Here is a 14,882-nt window from a genome sequence, read left to right on the forward strand (position 1 = left end):
GGCAGGGGTGGCTACCACCGAGGGCTGGGTTGCGGCCACCGAAGAACCGGAGGCCACAGCCGAGTCCGTGGGCAAAAGGCCCGTCAGGATCAGCTTCGACCTCCGGTCCTTAAGTGCCCTGGGGTTGAACGCTGCACAAATCGTGCATCCCGAAGAGAGGTGTTCAATCCCAAGGCACCTAACGCACCGGGTGCGGCCATCTGCCAGTGAAAGCTTATGGCCACACTCGATGCATTTTGAAAAGATGGCTTTAGGGGCCTCCGACATGTTGAACAGAAGAAACACACTCACTAGGCCCCTACACACACCACAAACACACACTACGAACCAGCGAGGGTAGGGAGGAAAAATTTTACAAAAAAAGATATATAAGAGGGAACCTAAACAATCTTACACAATCACACGAGAAGGTACAAAAAAAATCAAGTTTTTCTCTCACAAATACCCTGAACTACCAGGAGCTCGAAATCCAGCTTGTAGGCTTGAAGTGCGGCAAACTAGATCTGAGGTCAGTTAGGGTTGGCAGGGGATTATGGGTAAAGGGAGGAGCTAGGAGCTCGGATCTATGCTGTGGTAAAATTTGCCGGCTTAGATCCAAGATCGGATCCGTGTCCCAAAGGTTGCTGACAAATGAAGGTCCTACTTCAGATCAAATAGTAGCAATAAATGCCAAGAATGCTATGCAAGTGCTCCTCGGTGTAGAGGAAGGAGGAAACCCTGACTATGAACCCAGCTGATCCAAGGGAGTGTTGTTGGAGCAGACTGGAAGAGTGGAGCAGGAAAAATGAAGTCTTGCCAGCTTGCTCCCACAAGGATGGAGGGGAGGGACTTCTGTCTGCAGTTAGGTGCTACCACAGTAATTGTGGGCATGCCATAATCGCAAGAGAGAAAAAAATGGCATTACAGATTATAGGAGGAGTTGGCTGACATTGCATGCTGTGATGAGCAGAAGTCAGCAGCTCTGTCCGGCAGGGGCATTCCAAAACATAAATAATGTGTACACAACTGCGTGTGAAACACTGCCAGAAGCTCCATTCAATGTCTCCCCATCCCCTACTCACCCAGTCTAAATCCAAAGTAGTCCCAAGTCCTTAGGGGTAGTACCGAGGACAAAATAGAGAAGAAAGCAGCAGATGGTCACCTGGAAAGTAAGCAGTGGGGGACCCAAAAAATTTTAAATAAAGATGCAATACACATTACAAATTCATCTGTAGATACTGTGTGCTGTCTGTAATGTACTGTGGGTCTAATGCACAGAATGTATACAAAGTGTATTAATTACTTCGTGGGAAATGCATAAACATTCAATGAATTATGTAAGGCGAATCCTAAAGCAACACTAAGTAGTAGTCATTAACAAATAATAATGAAGGTCAGAGGTACCCCCAGAAGAATATTCATCAACCATACTGGATTTCTATATAGGGGCAGCTGTAGAATGCATTACTGATAAACTGATGTCATGAACTCTCTAAACACATACACACACAATCTTCCACATCTACTACACATAAAAGATCACAGCAGCTGTCACATAATTCATAACAAGGTTGCAAGCAAAAGCTTTTAATCTTTCCAATCCTTCTTTATGGAGAGGTTCCAGGTCCAGGACAGGTAATCAGTTTTGTCATCATCTGTGAAATAAGATTTGATAACGTAGCTCCCCCTTGCTAGCATTCCTGAAGGGGCTTCCTCAGCTGGTGTCAAGAACTCGTACTCTTCAGTCCGAGGTCCATAGCTGCCCACCATATATGTTGCTTTATCAACTAAAAAAAAAAAAAAAAAGTGGAAGACTTGGTTATGAACTACCTACATGTTTTTATGAGAGGAGTACAGCAAAACCTAGTATACCACAGCTATATAAACACAATAAGAATGCAAAGTACTTGGATAGATGGGAGGACCCTACTTAAATATTCAATTACAAATATTTGCTAGAGACCTGACAGCATCACTGCATCTTATTACTACTTGAAGAGGACATCATTCACAACCTTCAACTGAAGCATTTTTTTTTATAATATCACCAGGGTTCATACCAAAATGATGAAATTCTTCACTGTAGGGGTGTGGCCAAACAAGCTTGAAGGTCAGGACTTACACAAGAGCTGTCAGAAGAAATTAACCCAAAGACTTGTCCATACTGAGGAGATGTCTGGTGGTCTGTCTCCACAGTCACCCCTTTCCTCTAAAACACATTCAGCATTCCTATACTTTTGTCCACATCATTTGTATAACTAAAAGTTATGCACTTACCATAATTAGGTACATGTGTTGTCTTCTTTCATTCTTCCTCACCACTTGGTTTAGAATCCTACTCTCAGATCTGATCAGCAACTCTTCTCCTAGACTTTGAATCCAAGCCTCTAGCTCCTCCCTTTACCCATAACCCCCCACCTCTTCCTCCAAGCCCTCAGATCGAGTTTGCTGAGTCTAAATAACTATACAGTATCTAAAAAAATACTTTCACGTAACATATGTATACAAATCTCACAATTTATCCCAAGGGGAAAGAAAGGTAGGAAATGTGCTTACCTACAGAGGCCCAAATATAGAAGCTATGGGTTCTAACTTCCTCTAGAATTCTTCCAGGAACATAGGAAGGGGGTGGTGGTGGTGGTGGTGGTGGGGAATGTCAGGAAGAGCGAAAGAAGACAACACAGATACTTAGTTATGGTAAGTAGATACCTTTTAAATCTGATGTTGTCTCTCTCATTCTACCTTACCACTGGGTCAAGAGTCCCCAACTACATTGCTCTTGGGTGGCCTTTATGGAAGAACATGATGGAAGAACATGATGGAGCACTGGTGAATGAAAAGCAGCTCTGCTTCTAGACAAAATGTCAAGTTTGTAATGAGTAATAAAGGTATGAATCGTAGACCAAGTGGCTACTGCATAAATATCCTCAACCGAAGATTTGGAAGAAAATGCTGCGGAAGTAGGCACAGATCTGGCAGAATGAGCTTTGGGTGGCTGGGGTAAAGCCAACCCCATTTGGCGATAACTTTATATCAAGTCCCTGATGGGTCAAATGGTTTTTGCGTTATCCTTTGTAACACCACCATGAGGTCCCATGGAGGACAAGGTTCTTTGATAGGAGGTCGGAGGAGAAAAACCCTTTCAAGAAGGCTTTACATAGCTTGGAGCCCCATAAGGGAACATGCCCCACATGAAAATTTGAAATTGCTGCAAGTTGTAGCTTGATTGTAGAAAAACTAGCTCCTTGATCAAATAAGAGATAAAGGAAAAGCAAAATGTCAGGAACAGATGCTGAAATTGGGTCAGTGTTCTCTTTGCAGGCCCACACAGAAAACCACTTGAACTTACTTTTGTAAACCTTCTTGGTGGAAAGACTTCTGTGAGGCCAGATCAATATTCTTGACTGGGGAAGTGAGCCTGGACTGTTTAATAATCAGTGGAACTGGAGAAACCATGCAGTCAGTTTGAGGGTGTGGAGATTGGGGTGTCAGAATTCTGATGGGTGAAACAGGAGGTAATGGCTGGACACCAGAATCCAAGGAGGATACTCGAGATGAAGCCATAGGAAGGGGAACCACACTTAGCGGGGCCAGAAGGGGGCAATGAGGATGACTGAACACTTCAACCTTCTTGCCTTCTGTAGAGATCTTGGGATTAGGAGGAGAGGGGGATAAGCATTTAGGAAACCCAGGGGCCATTCGTGGACTGCAGCATTCCTTGGTGACTCCCCCGGAGGAGCAATCAGAGGTAAAAACTCGCTGCACTTGCTGCTCAGGGGAGAGGCAAAAAAGTCACACCGAGGCTGACCCAAATGGCTGAAATTCATATTCGTTACTAAGTGATTGAGGGACCACTCACAAGGAGCCAGAATGGGCCTGCTGAGTCTGTCTGCCAACACGCTGGTTTTCCCCGGTATGTGTGTTACAACTAGACAGCAGTACAAAGAGATTGCCCATTCCCTGACACTCAAGGCCTCCCTGCACAATGGGTAAGAACAGGTTCCTCTTTGCTTGTTGATGTACTAGACTACTGACATGTTGTCTGTGTGAACAGCAACAGTCCCTACAGGAAGATCATCCTGGAAGGTTTGCAATGATAGACTGACTGCTCTCATCTCTAACAAGTTCATGTGCAAATTGGTCTTTGTAAGGGACCACGTGCCTTGGACCAACTTTCCCATGTAATGCCTCCCCCCCCCCCCAGTTGGGAAGCATCCGTGATCACTATGGCTGTTAGTGAGCTGTCTGCCTAGGTGTAAGTCTTGGCACCGAAGCCACCATTGCACATGGTGCTTGCAGATCAGTGTGAGTTTCACTCACGTGGAGAGGGGTTGGCGTAGAATCGACCACTGAACTGCTAAGGTCCATTGTAGAACTCTCATGAAGAATCGAGCCAAAGGGACTAAGACTACAGTTGCTGCCATGGATCCCAACACCTGAAGGACCAGTCTCACTAGAGGAGAAGGGCGAGACAACATGTCCTGTGTATCTGGTTTTATAGGGTCGTTATCCTCTGTAATAATAGGCACACCACAGTCCTTTGACAGTCCCGATGAACTCTGTTTTGCAATGGCTCTAGTTTTGACTTTGCAAAATTTATATAGATGCCTAAGGATCTGGAGACATCGAGCAGATTGTCTATTGCCTGTAGAAGTTGATGCCAGGCTGGGGCAGTCAACAGCCAGTCTTGTAAGTATGGAAACACCTGGAATCCTTGGAGTGGCAAATGAGCTGCCACCACTGCCATGCATTTGATAAACACCCGGGGGCTGTGGTGAGTCCGTGCTCTGAATTGGTAATGACTGGCTTCCAGCCGGAAGTGCAGAAAATTCCTGGAGTGCCTGTGTATCTTTATGTGGTATTATGCATCCTGGAAATCTGTGGAGCACACCCAATCATCCTTGCATGGAAGTAGCAAAATGGATTGTATTGTAACTATCCAGAAGATGGACTTCTTTACAAACCGATTCAGTCTGGATAGATTCAGGATTGGTCTTTAGTCACACATTTTTTGACACCAAAAAGAAGCAGGAATAAGTTCTAAATCCTACTTGTTCGGTCTGGACCTTTTGGATAACTCTTTTTTGAAGCAGCTTTTGCACCTCTAGAGCTGCCGACTCCCTCTGATTGGGTGGAACATTGGGGAGTTTCTTGTTTGTTACTGTGCTGGGAAAGAAAAAGGGAATGTAATATCCTTTGGATAAGATGATTAGCACCCAGTTGTTTTTTGTGATTTTTGTCCAGGCTTCTGAATGCAATGCAAAACATCCCTCTCAACTACCTCCAGAGAAGAGCAGCCAGGCATTGCTTCAGGAGTGCTAATAGGATTTATTGGGAAAGGAATCCTGAAAACTCTGATTCTGCGGCCCCCTCTGCCCCTAGGGATGGCATCTGTCATTGAAATCTCTACCTCTGGAAAAGGAATCTCCCCATGAATCTAGGAAAGGTCCCAGAGACTTACGAAACCACATTTTCTTACCACCTCATTGGTTCCTGGAAAAGGTACACTGAGGGGTTGAAAACTTGATGCCAATGGCAGAAAGGATCTTTCCTTCCTGCTTGCCATGGGTAAGCGTTTCTTTAACTGGCAGTCTGAATAGGGAGGAACTGTCAAAATGGGCATTAATAAAAGACTCCTTAAAGGGTTCTGCAAAATCGCAGAGCCTAATCCAGGCATGACGACGCATAGTTATGCCTGAGCCAGCTGCTTGAGAGTTGCCTTCCCAACATGGGAAATTAACCTCATTGATGAATTGGCAACAGATGTAAGAATGGCCAGCTGTGGAGAAACCTTCTTGAGGTCCTCCGCCGGCATGAACTCAGCAAGAGAATTTGACAACTCTTTAATGAAATCCCTTTGCAGGCATGTGAAATGTGTCATAACATTTAAAGACCTCAGAGTGAAAGTAGCCAAAGCATAAAATGTGCTTCCCAACCCTGTCCATCCCTCTGGATTTTTTGTTCACAGGATGGACAGTGGAGCTCTGTTGTGCTAGCTCCTTTTCTGTTGCTGCTGCCAAAGGAATGGCATCAACTGTGAAACCTTTCTCCAGTACTGAGAATCAGCAGGTGGTGACAAAATTTTGTCAGGTTGTTTCAGGATAGGTTCAATGGTGTCTGGTTCTTTCCAAGCCAGTGGGAGACTAGGTCAATGAGCTCATCCACCAGGGGAGTCACCTAAGATGTAGATGGGCCAGTCCCAAAGGCCTCCAACACCACAAACTCTTCTGGTGAAGAGTTTTGGGCTGACCAACCATCCATCTGCCTAAGGGTTTTTATGATGTCCCTGAAGGAAACATCACCAGGTGGAGATTTGGGGGACCCTTCACCTTCCTCAAAGTCTGTGTTCTCTGTGAGAAACTCCATGAGGAGAGTCTATGTGTCTCCTTTACACATCCTTTTCTGATGGACCTCCTCAGTGGTGTGATCTGGGGAGGTATCAGAAGAGGAGGGGTGCCCGGGGGGGGGGGGGGGTGACTGGGGCCTTCTGGACCTGGCTGACCTGACCGGACAGAAATGACAGGTTCTGAGCTCACAAGAGCTAGAGAATGAGGGGGAGGGAGTCAAAATACAAGAGGACATATTCCCGGTTGTAAAGAACACCCTTTCCACAACCCAGAAAGCAGAATGACCCAAGGAAACCACTGCCTCCCCCTTGGAAATGAAGCAAACGAAGAAAGGAAGCCACAGACATCCCTGGATCCATGCTTCCATGATAGGATCGGAACTGAGCTATCTAGGCCCGAGGCTCCTAAGGAAAGGGCCGTCTCTGAGCCAACTTGAGCAGAGCCCTGCCCCTCAGACACAGAGAATACCTCTCGGATCTGAGACCCACTCTGACTCGAAGAAAAGGGAACTGAGCTGGTCAGGGTAACCATTGGATCAGAGGCAAGGAAGATACTTCAGATCCGACACCGTACCTCTTGGGGATCTCAGATTCCTGGACTCCAAAGCAGAGGGTCGGATCAGAGAAGGAAAAAGTATTTTTTTGATTGAGAGGTTCACAGATCCAACAAGGGATTGAGCTGGAATTATCCCCAACTGAATCTCAGCTTGGAGAAACTTCTGCATCAAGTCTGTCCATACTGATTTCAGATAAATTCCAGGAAGATCTGGAAGTAGTAGTAGAAGGTAGTCTGGATGGCTTAGAGAGAGTTAGGCAAATCTTTTTTGGCAGAGTCTGCGAGACTGTCTGGATGTTGGGATCCATAACACAAAGCCTAGCTTCCAAATCTGAAGCCTTTGGATCCGAAGCTATCAGAACAGGGGAATTGGTTGATGGGCCCAAAACCGTCGGATCTGAGGAATGAATAAGATCCAAACTCTTGGTTTTCTTGGAAGAAGGCTCTGACAGAGAGGACAGACACTTCACATGTTTCTTTTTTTGGCTAAGAGAATGATGGAGTAGAGAGAGGTTGAGCCCCTGCAGGATGCAGTCCTTTCAAAATCAATTTCTCCAATCTGAGAGGGCTCTCACATTAAAGTGGCACAGGTCTGACAATCTTAGTCAAGATGTGCGGCACCTAAACAATAAACACACTTCTTGTGGGCATCTGAATTGGGGATCTTATGCCCACAAGAAGTGCAGTTTTTGAATCTGGTAGGCTTGTCAATTTTTCTGCCATGTCACAGCTTAGTAGTGTGTAAGCTGAGATAAAATTTCCGACAGAGGTTTTGAAGTATGCAGCTCAAGTCAATGCACAATGCCGGGCTGCTAGAATTCTTACAGTCCTGTTCATTAAGAGGATAGTTTGCTAACAAACTGGAACATGACTGATACTGGTTCTTCCAAATCAAGCACCTTTGGGAGCAACTCGGTTTAAAGAAAAGTATAGTTGTGTACACTTACCATAAATGTAGATGTTCGAGTGTATTCACTGTTACGGTCATCACACTTGGGTTATCCTGCCAGGGGTAGCCCTCAGTCAGCCCGAATACCAGAGGCTTAGTATTTCTGCATTGGTTGCTGTCGCTTCAGGACTTACGTCAGGTCTTCAGGGGTATAAAAACAGGCAGTCGACACCATTACATCAGTTTTTCTTGCCCCAAATGTCAGGAGCCCCCAAATAGGGAGCTAAGTTATGGTGGAAAAACACCACCAGTAAAAAGTAAATATCAATAGCCCTGTAAGGGGTGAGTAAGAGAGAAAGAGAAGGAAAGAGAGATAGAGAGACAAGGGGGCTGGAGGGTGGGAAACCAGGGCTGCAACAGTGAATACACTCGAACATCTACATTTATGGTAAGTGTACACAACTGTACTATGTACTTCGTGTTTCACTGCTGCAGTCGACACACATGGGTTGATTCCCAAAGTTGAAGAATGGGTGGAGGCAGTCAAGAAGAGTTTGGGCTGGCTAGTACGCCCTGCAGGACTGCTGTTGCAAAGCCCACCCTGGATTTGGAAAAGATAGGCAGGTGGTGATGCTTGGTGAAGGTATGGACAGAACTCCAAGTAGCAGTTTGCAGAATGCCCCTGGTAGGGACTCCTCTGAGAAAGGCTGTAGAGGTTGAAGGTGCCCTAGTGGAATGCATTCTGACCACTTGAGGGGGTGGTTTACCATGGCGTTTGCAACAGAAATGGATACAGTGTGCTATCCATCTGGAGATGGTTTGTTTTGATATGGCCTTGCCCTCTGCCCCTGGTGCAAAGCTGACTAGTAACTGGTCAGATTTCCTGAAGGGCTTCGTCCTTATCCAGGTAGAATCTGAGCTGTCTGTGCACATCTAAGGAATGCAGGATCCTTCCCCCTTATTTTGAGGATTAGGGAAAAAGGTGGCAAATGGACAGATTGGTTGAGAGCCACAATGGACACCACTTTAGACATAAAGGTAGGGTTAGTCCTGAGGGAGACCCTGACAGCATGAAAAATAATGAAGGGTTCCACAGCCTACGTGCTTGTAGCTCAGACACTCTTCTAGCTGAAGTGATGGCCAGAAGCAAGGCTGTTTTCCAAGAGAGGAATTTTAACTCTGCTGAAGTAGCAGGCTCAAAGGGGGTAGCGTGAGCTTTTTCAACACAAAATTAAGGTCCCAAGCAGGGGTGGGGGCTCTTCTTGCTGGCCTTAAGGTGTTAGCCCCTCTTGGGAACTGTTTGATGAGAGGGTGAGAGAAGAGAGGTGGCTCAGTGCTGTAATGAGCAGAGATGGCAGAGGCATGGATCTTAATGGAAGAAAAGTACAGGCCTCTGTGGAGTAGGTCTGCTAGGTAATCCAGGATGAGAGGTAAGGACGGTTGTGCTGTATCTGCTCCTTTAGAGTGAATCCAGGAACAATACCTTTTCCACTTATCAGCATAGAATTTCCATGTACTGGATCGTCTGGCTTCACGTATGACATCCAGTACCTGCTTGCTTAGGCTGGCCACTGGAAGAGAATCAAGGAATAAGCCAGGCTGCAAGGTTCAGGGTCTGCAATTGCGGATGCAAGATCTGTCCCCTCCTGCTGAGTCAAGAGTGTTGGGATCTGGGGTAGGTGCCATGCTGGCATCGGTGACAGACTGCACAGTAGTGGGTACCAGTGTTGGCGTGGCCAGTCTGGGGCAATCAGGATTGCCCTTGGTCTTTCCTGCCTTATCTTGAGTAGTACTCTTGTAAGAGGAGGCATAGGGGGAAATGCATAGATTGAAAGGTTTGCCCATTGTAAGGATATGGCATCCACTTTCCAGGCCTTGCTGTGAGGTATCCAGGTGCAGAATTTGCTAAGCTGGTGGTTGTAGGGGGAGGCAAATATGTCTATCTTTGGGGTACCCCATTTCTGGGTCAGAAGGCTGAAAGTGTTGTGGTCTAAATGCCACTCATGTGGGTCTTGGAAATTTCTGCTTAAGTTGTCTGCCAGAGAGTTTTGTTTGCCTGGCAGGAACTGAGCTTGCAGGTGAATATGCATGGCTGAGGCCATGTTCCACAGGGTCACGGCTAGCCTGCAGAGTGGGTAAGAGTGGGTTCCCCCCTGCTTGTTGATGTACCACATCACTGTGGCGTTGTCGGTTTTAATTAGAAGGTCCCCGGTGAGACTAGGGATCTGAAAGCTGTTAGAGCATGCTGAACAGCTAGCATCTTTTTTTGGTTGATGTGCAGATGAATTTGACTGGGGCTTCAATGGCCCTGAATGCACCTGCCGTCCAGATGTGCACACCAGGCATAGTCTGATGCATCTGTGGTTAAGGTCTGGGTGGTCTGGGGTTGTGTAAAAGGAAGTCCCTTGTTGTGGCTGCATGCTGTTGCCCACCAAAGAAATTCTTTCCTTAGACAAGGTATTATAGGTATGATAGTTTCCAGGTGCTGAGAATGTTGGCACCAAAGACATTTTAAGTACCATTGAAGTTTCCTCATATGCAGTCTGGCTGTGGAATTAGTAGAATGCAGGAGGCCATGAACCCTAGAGCCTGCAGGATTTTCCTTGCGGATAGCTGGGTTCTAGTGACCATTTCAGCGAAGTAGCCTGAGAGATGGGCTTGTTTTTCTGGAGTAAGGAATGTCATCTGGGATGCTGTGTCCAAACTTGCTCCCAGGAATACAATTTTTTTACTGGGGACTACTTTGGATTTCTTTTCGTTGATAGTGTACCCCAGGGAAGTTAGAAGGTCCTTTACAAATGTCAGGTGCTGCAACAGCTTTTCCTGTCTGCCTGAATCAGGCAATCATCCACGTAAGGGTAAATTTGAATCTTTCTCTGTCTGCAATAGGCAATGGCTGGAGCCAGGCATTTTGTGAAAACTCTGTGAGCAGTGTATAAGCCAAAGGGAAGTGCAGAGAGCTGATAATGCATAGATCCTGCCCTGAAACATAGATATTTCCTGCAGGAGTCCCTGATTGGGATGTGCAGATAGGCCTCCTTTAGGTCTAGGGTGGCTAACTAGGCATCTTTGGACAACATAGGGGGAAGCTGCTGAAGGGTGAGCATTTTGAATGTTGGTACCACCAGGAAGGTGTTGAGTGGATAGATCTAAGATTGGGTGCCAGGTGCCCTCTTTTCTGGGTACCAGGAAAGTCTGGAATAAATACCTTGGCCTATCTGTTCTGTAGGAACAGGCTGAATTGCCCTTATGGAGAGCAGGGACTGAACTTGGTTTTGTGCCTCTCCCCATTGGTTTGGAGGAAGGTCTGGGAAACCTTTTGAGGTTGGCAGCGCGTGGAAATAAAATTTGTACCCCTGAGATACTATGTTGAGGACCCATCGATTGTTGGTGATGGAGGTTTAGTTTTCTGCATGGTGGGCAGGTTTTCCTCCTAGGGGCATGAGCAACTGGGCAGGGGTGAGGGAAGGAATTGAGAAGTCATTGTGAATTCTTTCCATATGGGGGTGGTGTAGCACTCCCTGTTCTAGAATTGGAGGTACTTCATTGCTTAGATATCTGCATACCTTGAGACTATAATCTGGGGGGTCTGTTTCCCCTGGGTCTAGTTTGAGATGGACTTGGGGCTGGAAAGGACCAATGTTTCAAGGGACAATATCTACTGAATCTTGGAGGCTGTACTTGCAAAAAATCTTTGACTGTCTGCATAGACTTAGCCTTTTCTTCCATCTTTTTTAAAACCTTCTGCTTTGGTGCCAAACAGATTGTCCTTGTTCAGAGGAGTGTCCAATAGTTTAGATTTGACATGATCTGGCAAGGTCTGTTCCTTAAGCCAGGCATGCCTTCTAAGTACAGAACCTGTGACTACTGCTCTGCAAGATGCTTCTAGGGCGTCAAACCCACATTGCAGGGTATGCTTGCTGACTTGGCTTGCAGAATGCATAATTAGAAGTTATGTACCTACCATAACGTTCCATGTTAGTTGTCTTCTCTCGCCTTCTTTCTTGCTGGATGGGTTCGGAGCCAATCCTCGGCTCCGACTCGGCACTTGCTAAGCTCGAGAGTCACTTTTACCAGCTCGAGGCAGCCCCATATCCCATGATGCAAGGCGGCAATTACCCAGATCTCATTTGGTATCTAGAGGAAAAACTGCCTACCAAAAAACTTTCCACCAAGGAAAGAGGAACAACTAGCCTAAAGGCTGTAAAGGGAAACCAGGTAATCAAGGCCAACTAACTGGTGTCCAAGGAAGAAGGATCTTCCAGAGAAAGAGGAGATCAAGGTCTGTCCAGGCAAGGGGGACAGGAGGGAGGGACGCAAGAAAGAAGGCGAGAGAAGACAACTAACATGGAACGTTGTGGTAGGTACATAACTTCTAAATGTTAAGTTGTCAATCTCGCCTTCATTCTTGCTGGATGGGACCGTGTCCCTAGCATCTCTATCCTGGGTGGCTCAATGGAACAGACTCTTGAGAACTGTGGAACCAAAGCTTGCCCTATCCCTGGAGGCCAAATCCAATTTGTAATGAGAAACAAAGGTATGAGGAGTGGCCCAAGTGGCTGCTGCACAAATAGTATCTAAGGGTAGCCTAGCCTGAAAAGCTGTAGAAGTGGCTAGGTCTCTTGTGGAATGTGCTTTAGGTTTTGAGCTGAGTTGTTTGCCCCTAAGTTGATAAATGTCAGAAATGGTGGAAGATAGCCATCTGGATAAGGTCACTTTAGATACAGGGAGACCTTTTTTATTTTCAGCATAAGAAAGGAAGAGTTGATCAGATTTCCTAAATTGCTTCGTTCTGTCCAAGTAATATCTAAGTTGGCGGTGAACATCAAGGTAATGCAATTTTTGTTCCGCCCTGTTAGAGTAATTTGGAAAAAATACGGGAAGATCAATGGATTGGTTTAAATTTGTCTTAGAAGCAACCTTGGGCAAAAATGATGGATTGGTTCTCAGGGATACTCTGTCCTTGTGGAAGACCAAATAAGGGGGACGAACAGATAGGGCATGAAGTTCCGACACTCTTCTAGCCGAGGTAATGGCGACAAGAAAGAGAGTCTTCCAAGAAAGAAACTTCAATGAACATGAAGCAGCCGGTTCGAAAGGGGGAAGTATCAAGGATGTCAGCACTAAATTTAGGTCCCACTGTGGTGGAGGATCCCTAACAGGGGGCTTTAGGAGGAACACTTCTTTAAGAAAAGCTTTACAAAGCCTGTGGGACATAATATTGTGGTCTGCAAACCCGACATGAAAGTTAGAGATTGCAGCCAACTGAACTTTGACTATGGAAGAGGAAGAACCTAGTGAAAGATTTCCACTAGAAAATCCAAGACTGACTGAATCGGGGCAGTAAAGGGATCTATGTTCTTATCTTTCGCCCAGAGGGAGAAGCGTTTCCACTTACTAGAGTAAATCCTCCTGGTAGAGGACTTAAGAGAAGCTACTATGATGTCTCTAACAGGGTTAGAGATCATAGGAAGCCTGGCTAAGGAGGGAAGTGGAGCAACCAAGCTGTGAGGTTGAGGGAAGGAACGGACCGATGCAGTTGACCCGACTGGTGGGTCAGAAGATCTGGCACTGGGTCCAGATGCCAAGGCTGCACCAAGAGATGGCGATGAAGGAACGGGAACCAAATTTGTCGAGGCCAATAAGGGGCAATGAGAATCATTTTGGCTCTCAAAATGGAAGCTTTCTGGAGTACGTGTGGAATCAATGGAAAGGGGGGAAAAGCATAAAGGAGTCCCTGGGGCCAATCTTGGGTAAGAGTGTCTCTGGGGGGATGGCCCGGAAGTGGGAAGAGAGAAAAGAAGTCTGGGCATTTGCTGTTTTGAGGAGTAGCAAAAAGATCGCAGCATGGGCGGCCCCACTTCTGAAAAATCTCTTCCACTATGGATTGCTTGAGAGACCACTCGTGAGGCATGAGTATAGCTCTGCTCAATCTGTCCGCTATTATGTTGGTTTTCCCAGGGATATGCGTTGCTACCAGAAACCGATGAGAGGAGATCGCCCATTGCCAAAGTCTGAGAGCCTCTCGACACAAGGGATAGGACTTGGTTCCGCCCTGCTTGTTGATGTACCACACCACGGACATGTTGTCCGTGTGAACTGCAATAGTTCCTAAGGGAAGAAAGTCGTTGAGGGCTTGCAACGTTAAAAGCACTGCTCTCATCTCTAGGACATTTATGTGCAGGTGGTATTTGAACGGTTGCCACGTGCCATGAACCATCCTGCCCTGATAATGCCTCCCCCACCCGATCAGGGAGGCATCCGAAGTGACCGTGGCTACCAGGGCCGGGGGAACAAATGGTCTGCCCTGATGGACTAGAGGAGAGGAAATCCACCAGGATAGATGGTTCTTGCAGGTCTGTGTCACTAGGATCTTGTGACACATGGGAAGCTGCTGGAAGGACCATTGTGTGAACAACATCCATTGTAGAAGACGCATGTAAAAACGGGCCAGAGGCAGAAGTGTGATAGCAGCAGCCATGAGGCCCAACACTTTCAAAACCAGCCTGGCTTGTACCTTTTTGCTGGCAAGGATGATCCGAACGTGGTTTTGGATATCTAGGATTCACTGACTTGTTAGGTTTGCTGACATCCGAGTAGTGTCTAGATTTGCGCCTATAAAGGTAATAGATTTGCAGGGCGATAAGGAGGACTTTTCGAAGTTTACCGAAATTCCCAATTGACTGCAGAGACGTAGGGTGTACTCTCTGGCTCGGATGAGTTGATGCCTGGTGGTGGCTGAGAGGAGCCAGTCGTCGAGATACGGAAACACCTGGAATCCTAGACGTCTCAGGTGAGCCGTGACCACTGCCATGCATTTGGTGAACACTCTGGGGGCTGTAGTGAGACCAAAGGGCAGGGCTCTGAATTGAAAATGACTGGTCCCCAGCCGAAAGCGGAGAAACCTTCTGGAGCGTCTGTGGATTTTTATGTGATAGTACGCATCTTGAAGGTCTATAGAGCACATCCAGTTGTCTTTGCCCAGAAAGGGCAAAATCGATTGAAGAGTGACCATCCGAAATCTCGTCTTTTTGACAGACTTGTTTAGTCTGCTGAGGTCTAATATTGGTCTCCAGTCTCCCGTCTTTTTGGGGACCAAAAAGAAACTTGAG

General features: G+C 46.5%; 1 protein-coding gene across 3 annotated transcripts in view; it reads right to left on the minus strand.

Annotated features, from left to right (window-relative positions):
• Positions 1-1,538: 1,538 nt before the first annotated feature.
• The window catches only part of LOC122816609 (rho GDP-dissociation inhibitor 1-like), a 2,167,530-nt gene continuing 2,154,186 nt past the window's right edge, over positions 1,539-14,882 (minus strand). For all 3 annotated transcript variants that reach the window (XM_044089512.1, XM_044089511.1, XM_044089513.1), the window contains one exon: positions 1,539-1,766. In XM_044089512.1, coding sequence (XP_043945447.1) covers positions 1,567-1,766 — 200 coding nt within the window. In that variant the 3' untranslated portion in view covers positions 1,539-1,566. The remainder of the gene's footprint in view (positions 1,767-14,882) is intronic.

Source organism: Protopterus annectens, chromosome 12.part0 (assembly GCF_019279795.1).
Source record: "Protopterus annectens isolate FY-2018-M chromosome 12.part0, PAN1.0, whole genome shotgun sequence".
In the NCBI taxonomy this organism is placed as follows: domain Eukaryota; kingdom Metazoa; phylum Chordata; order Ceratodontiformes; family Protopteridae; genus Protopterus; species Protopterus annectens.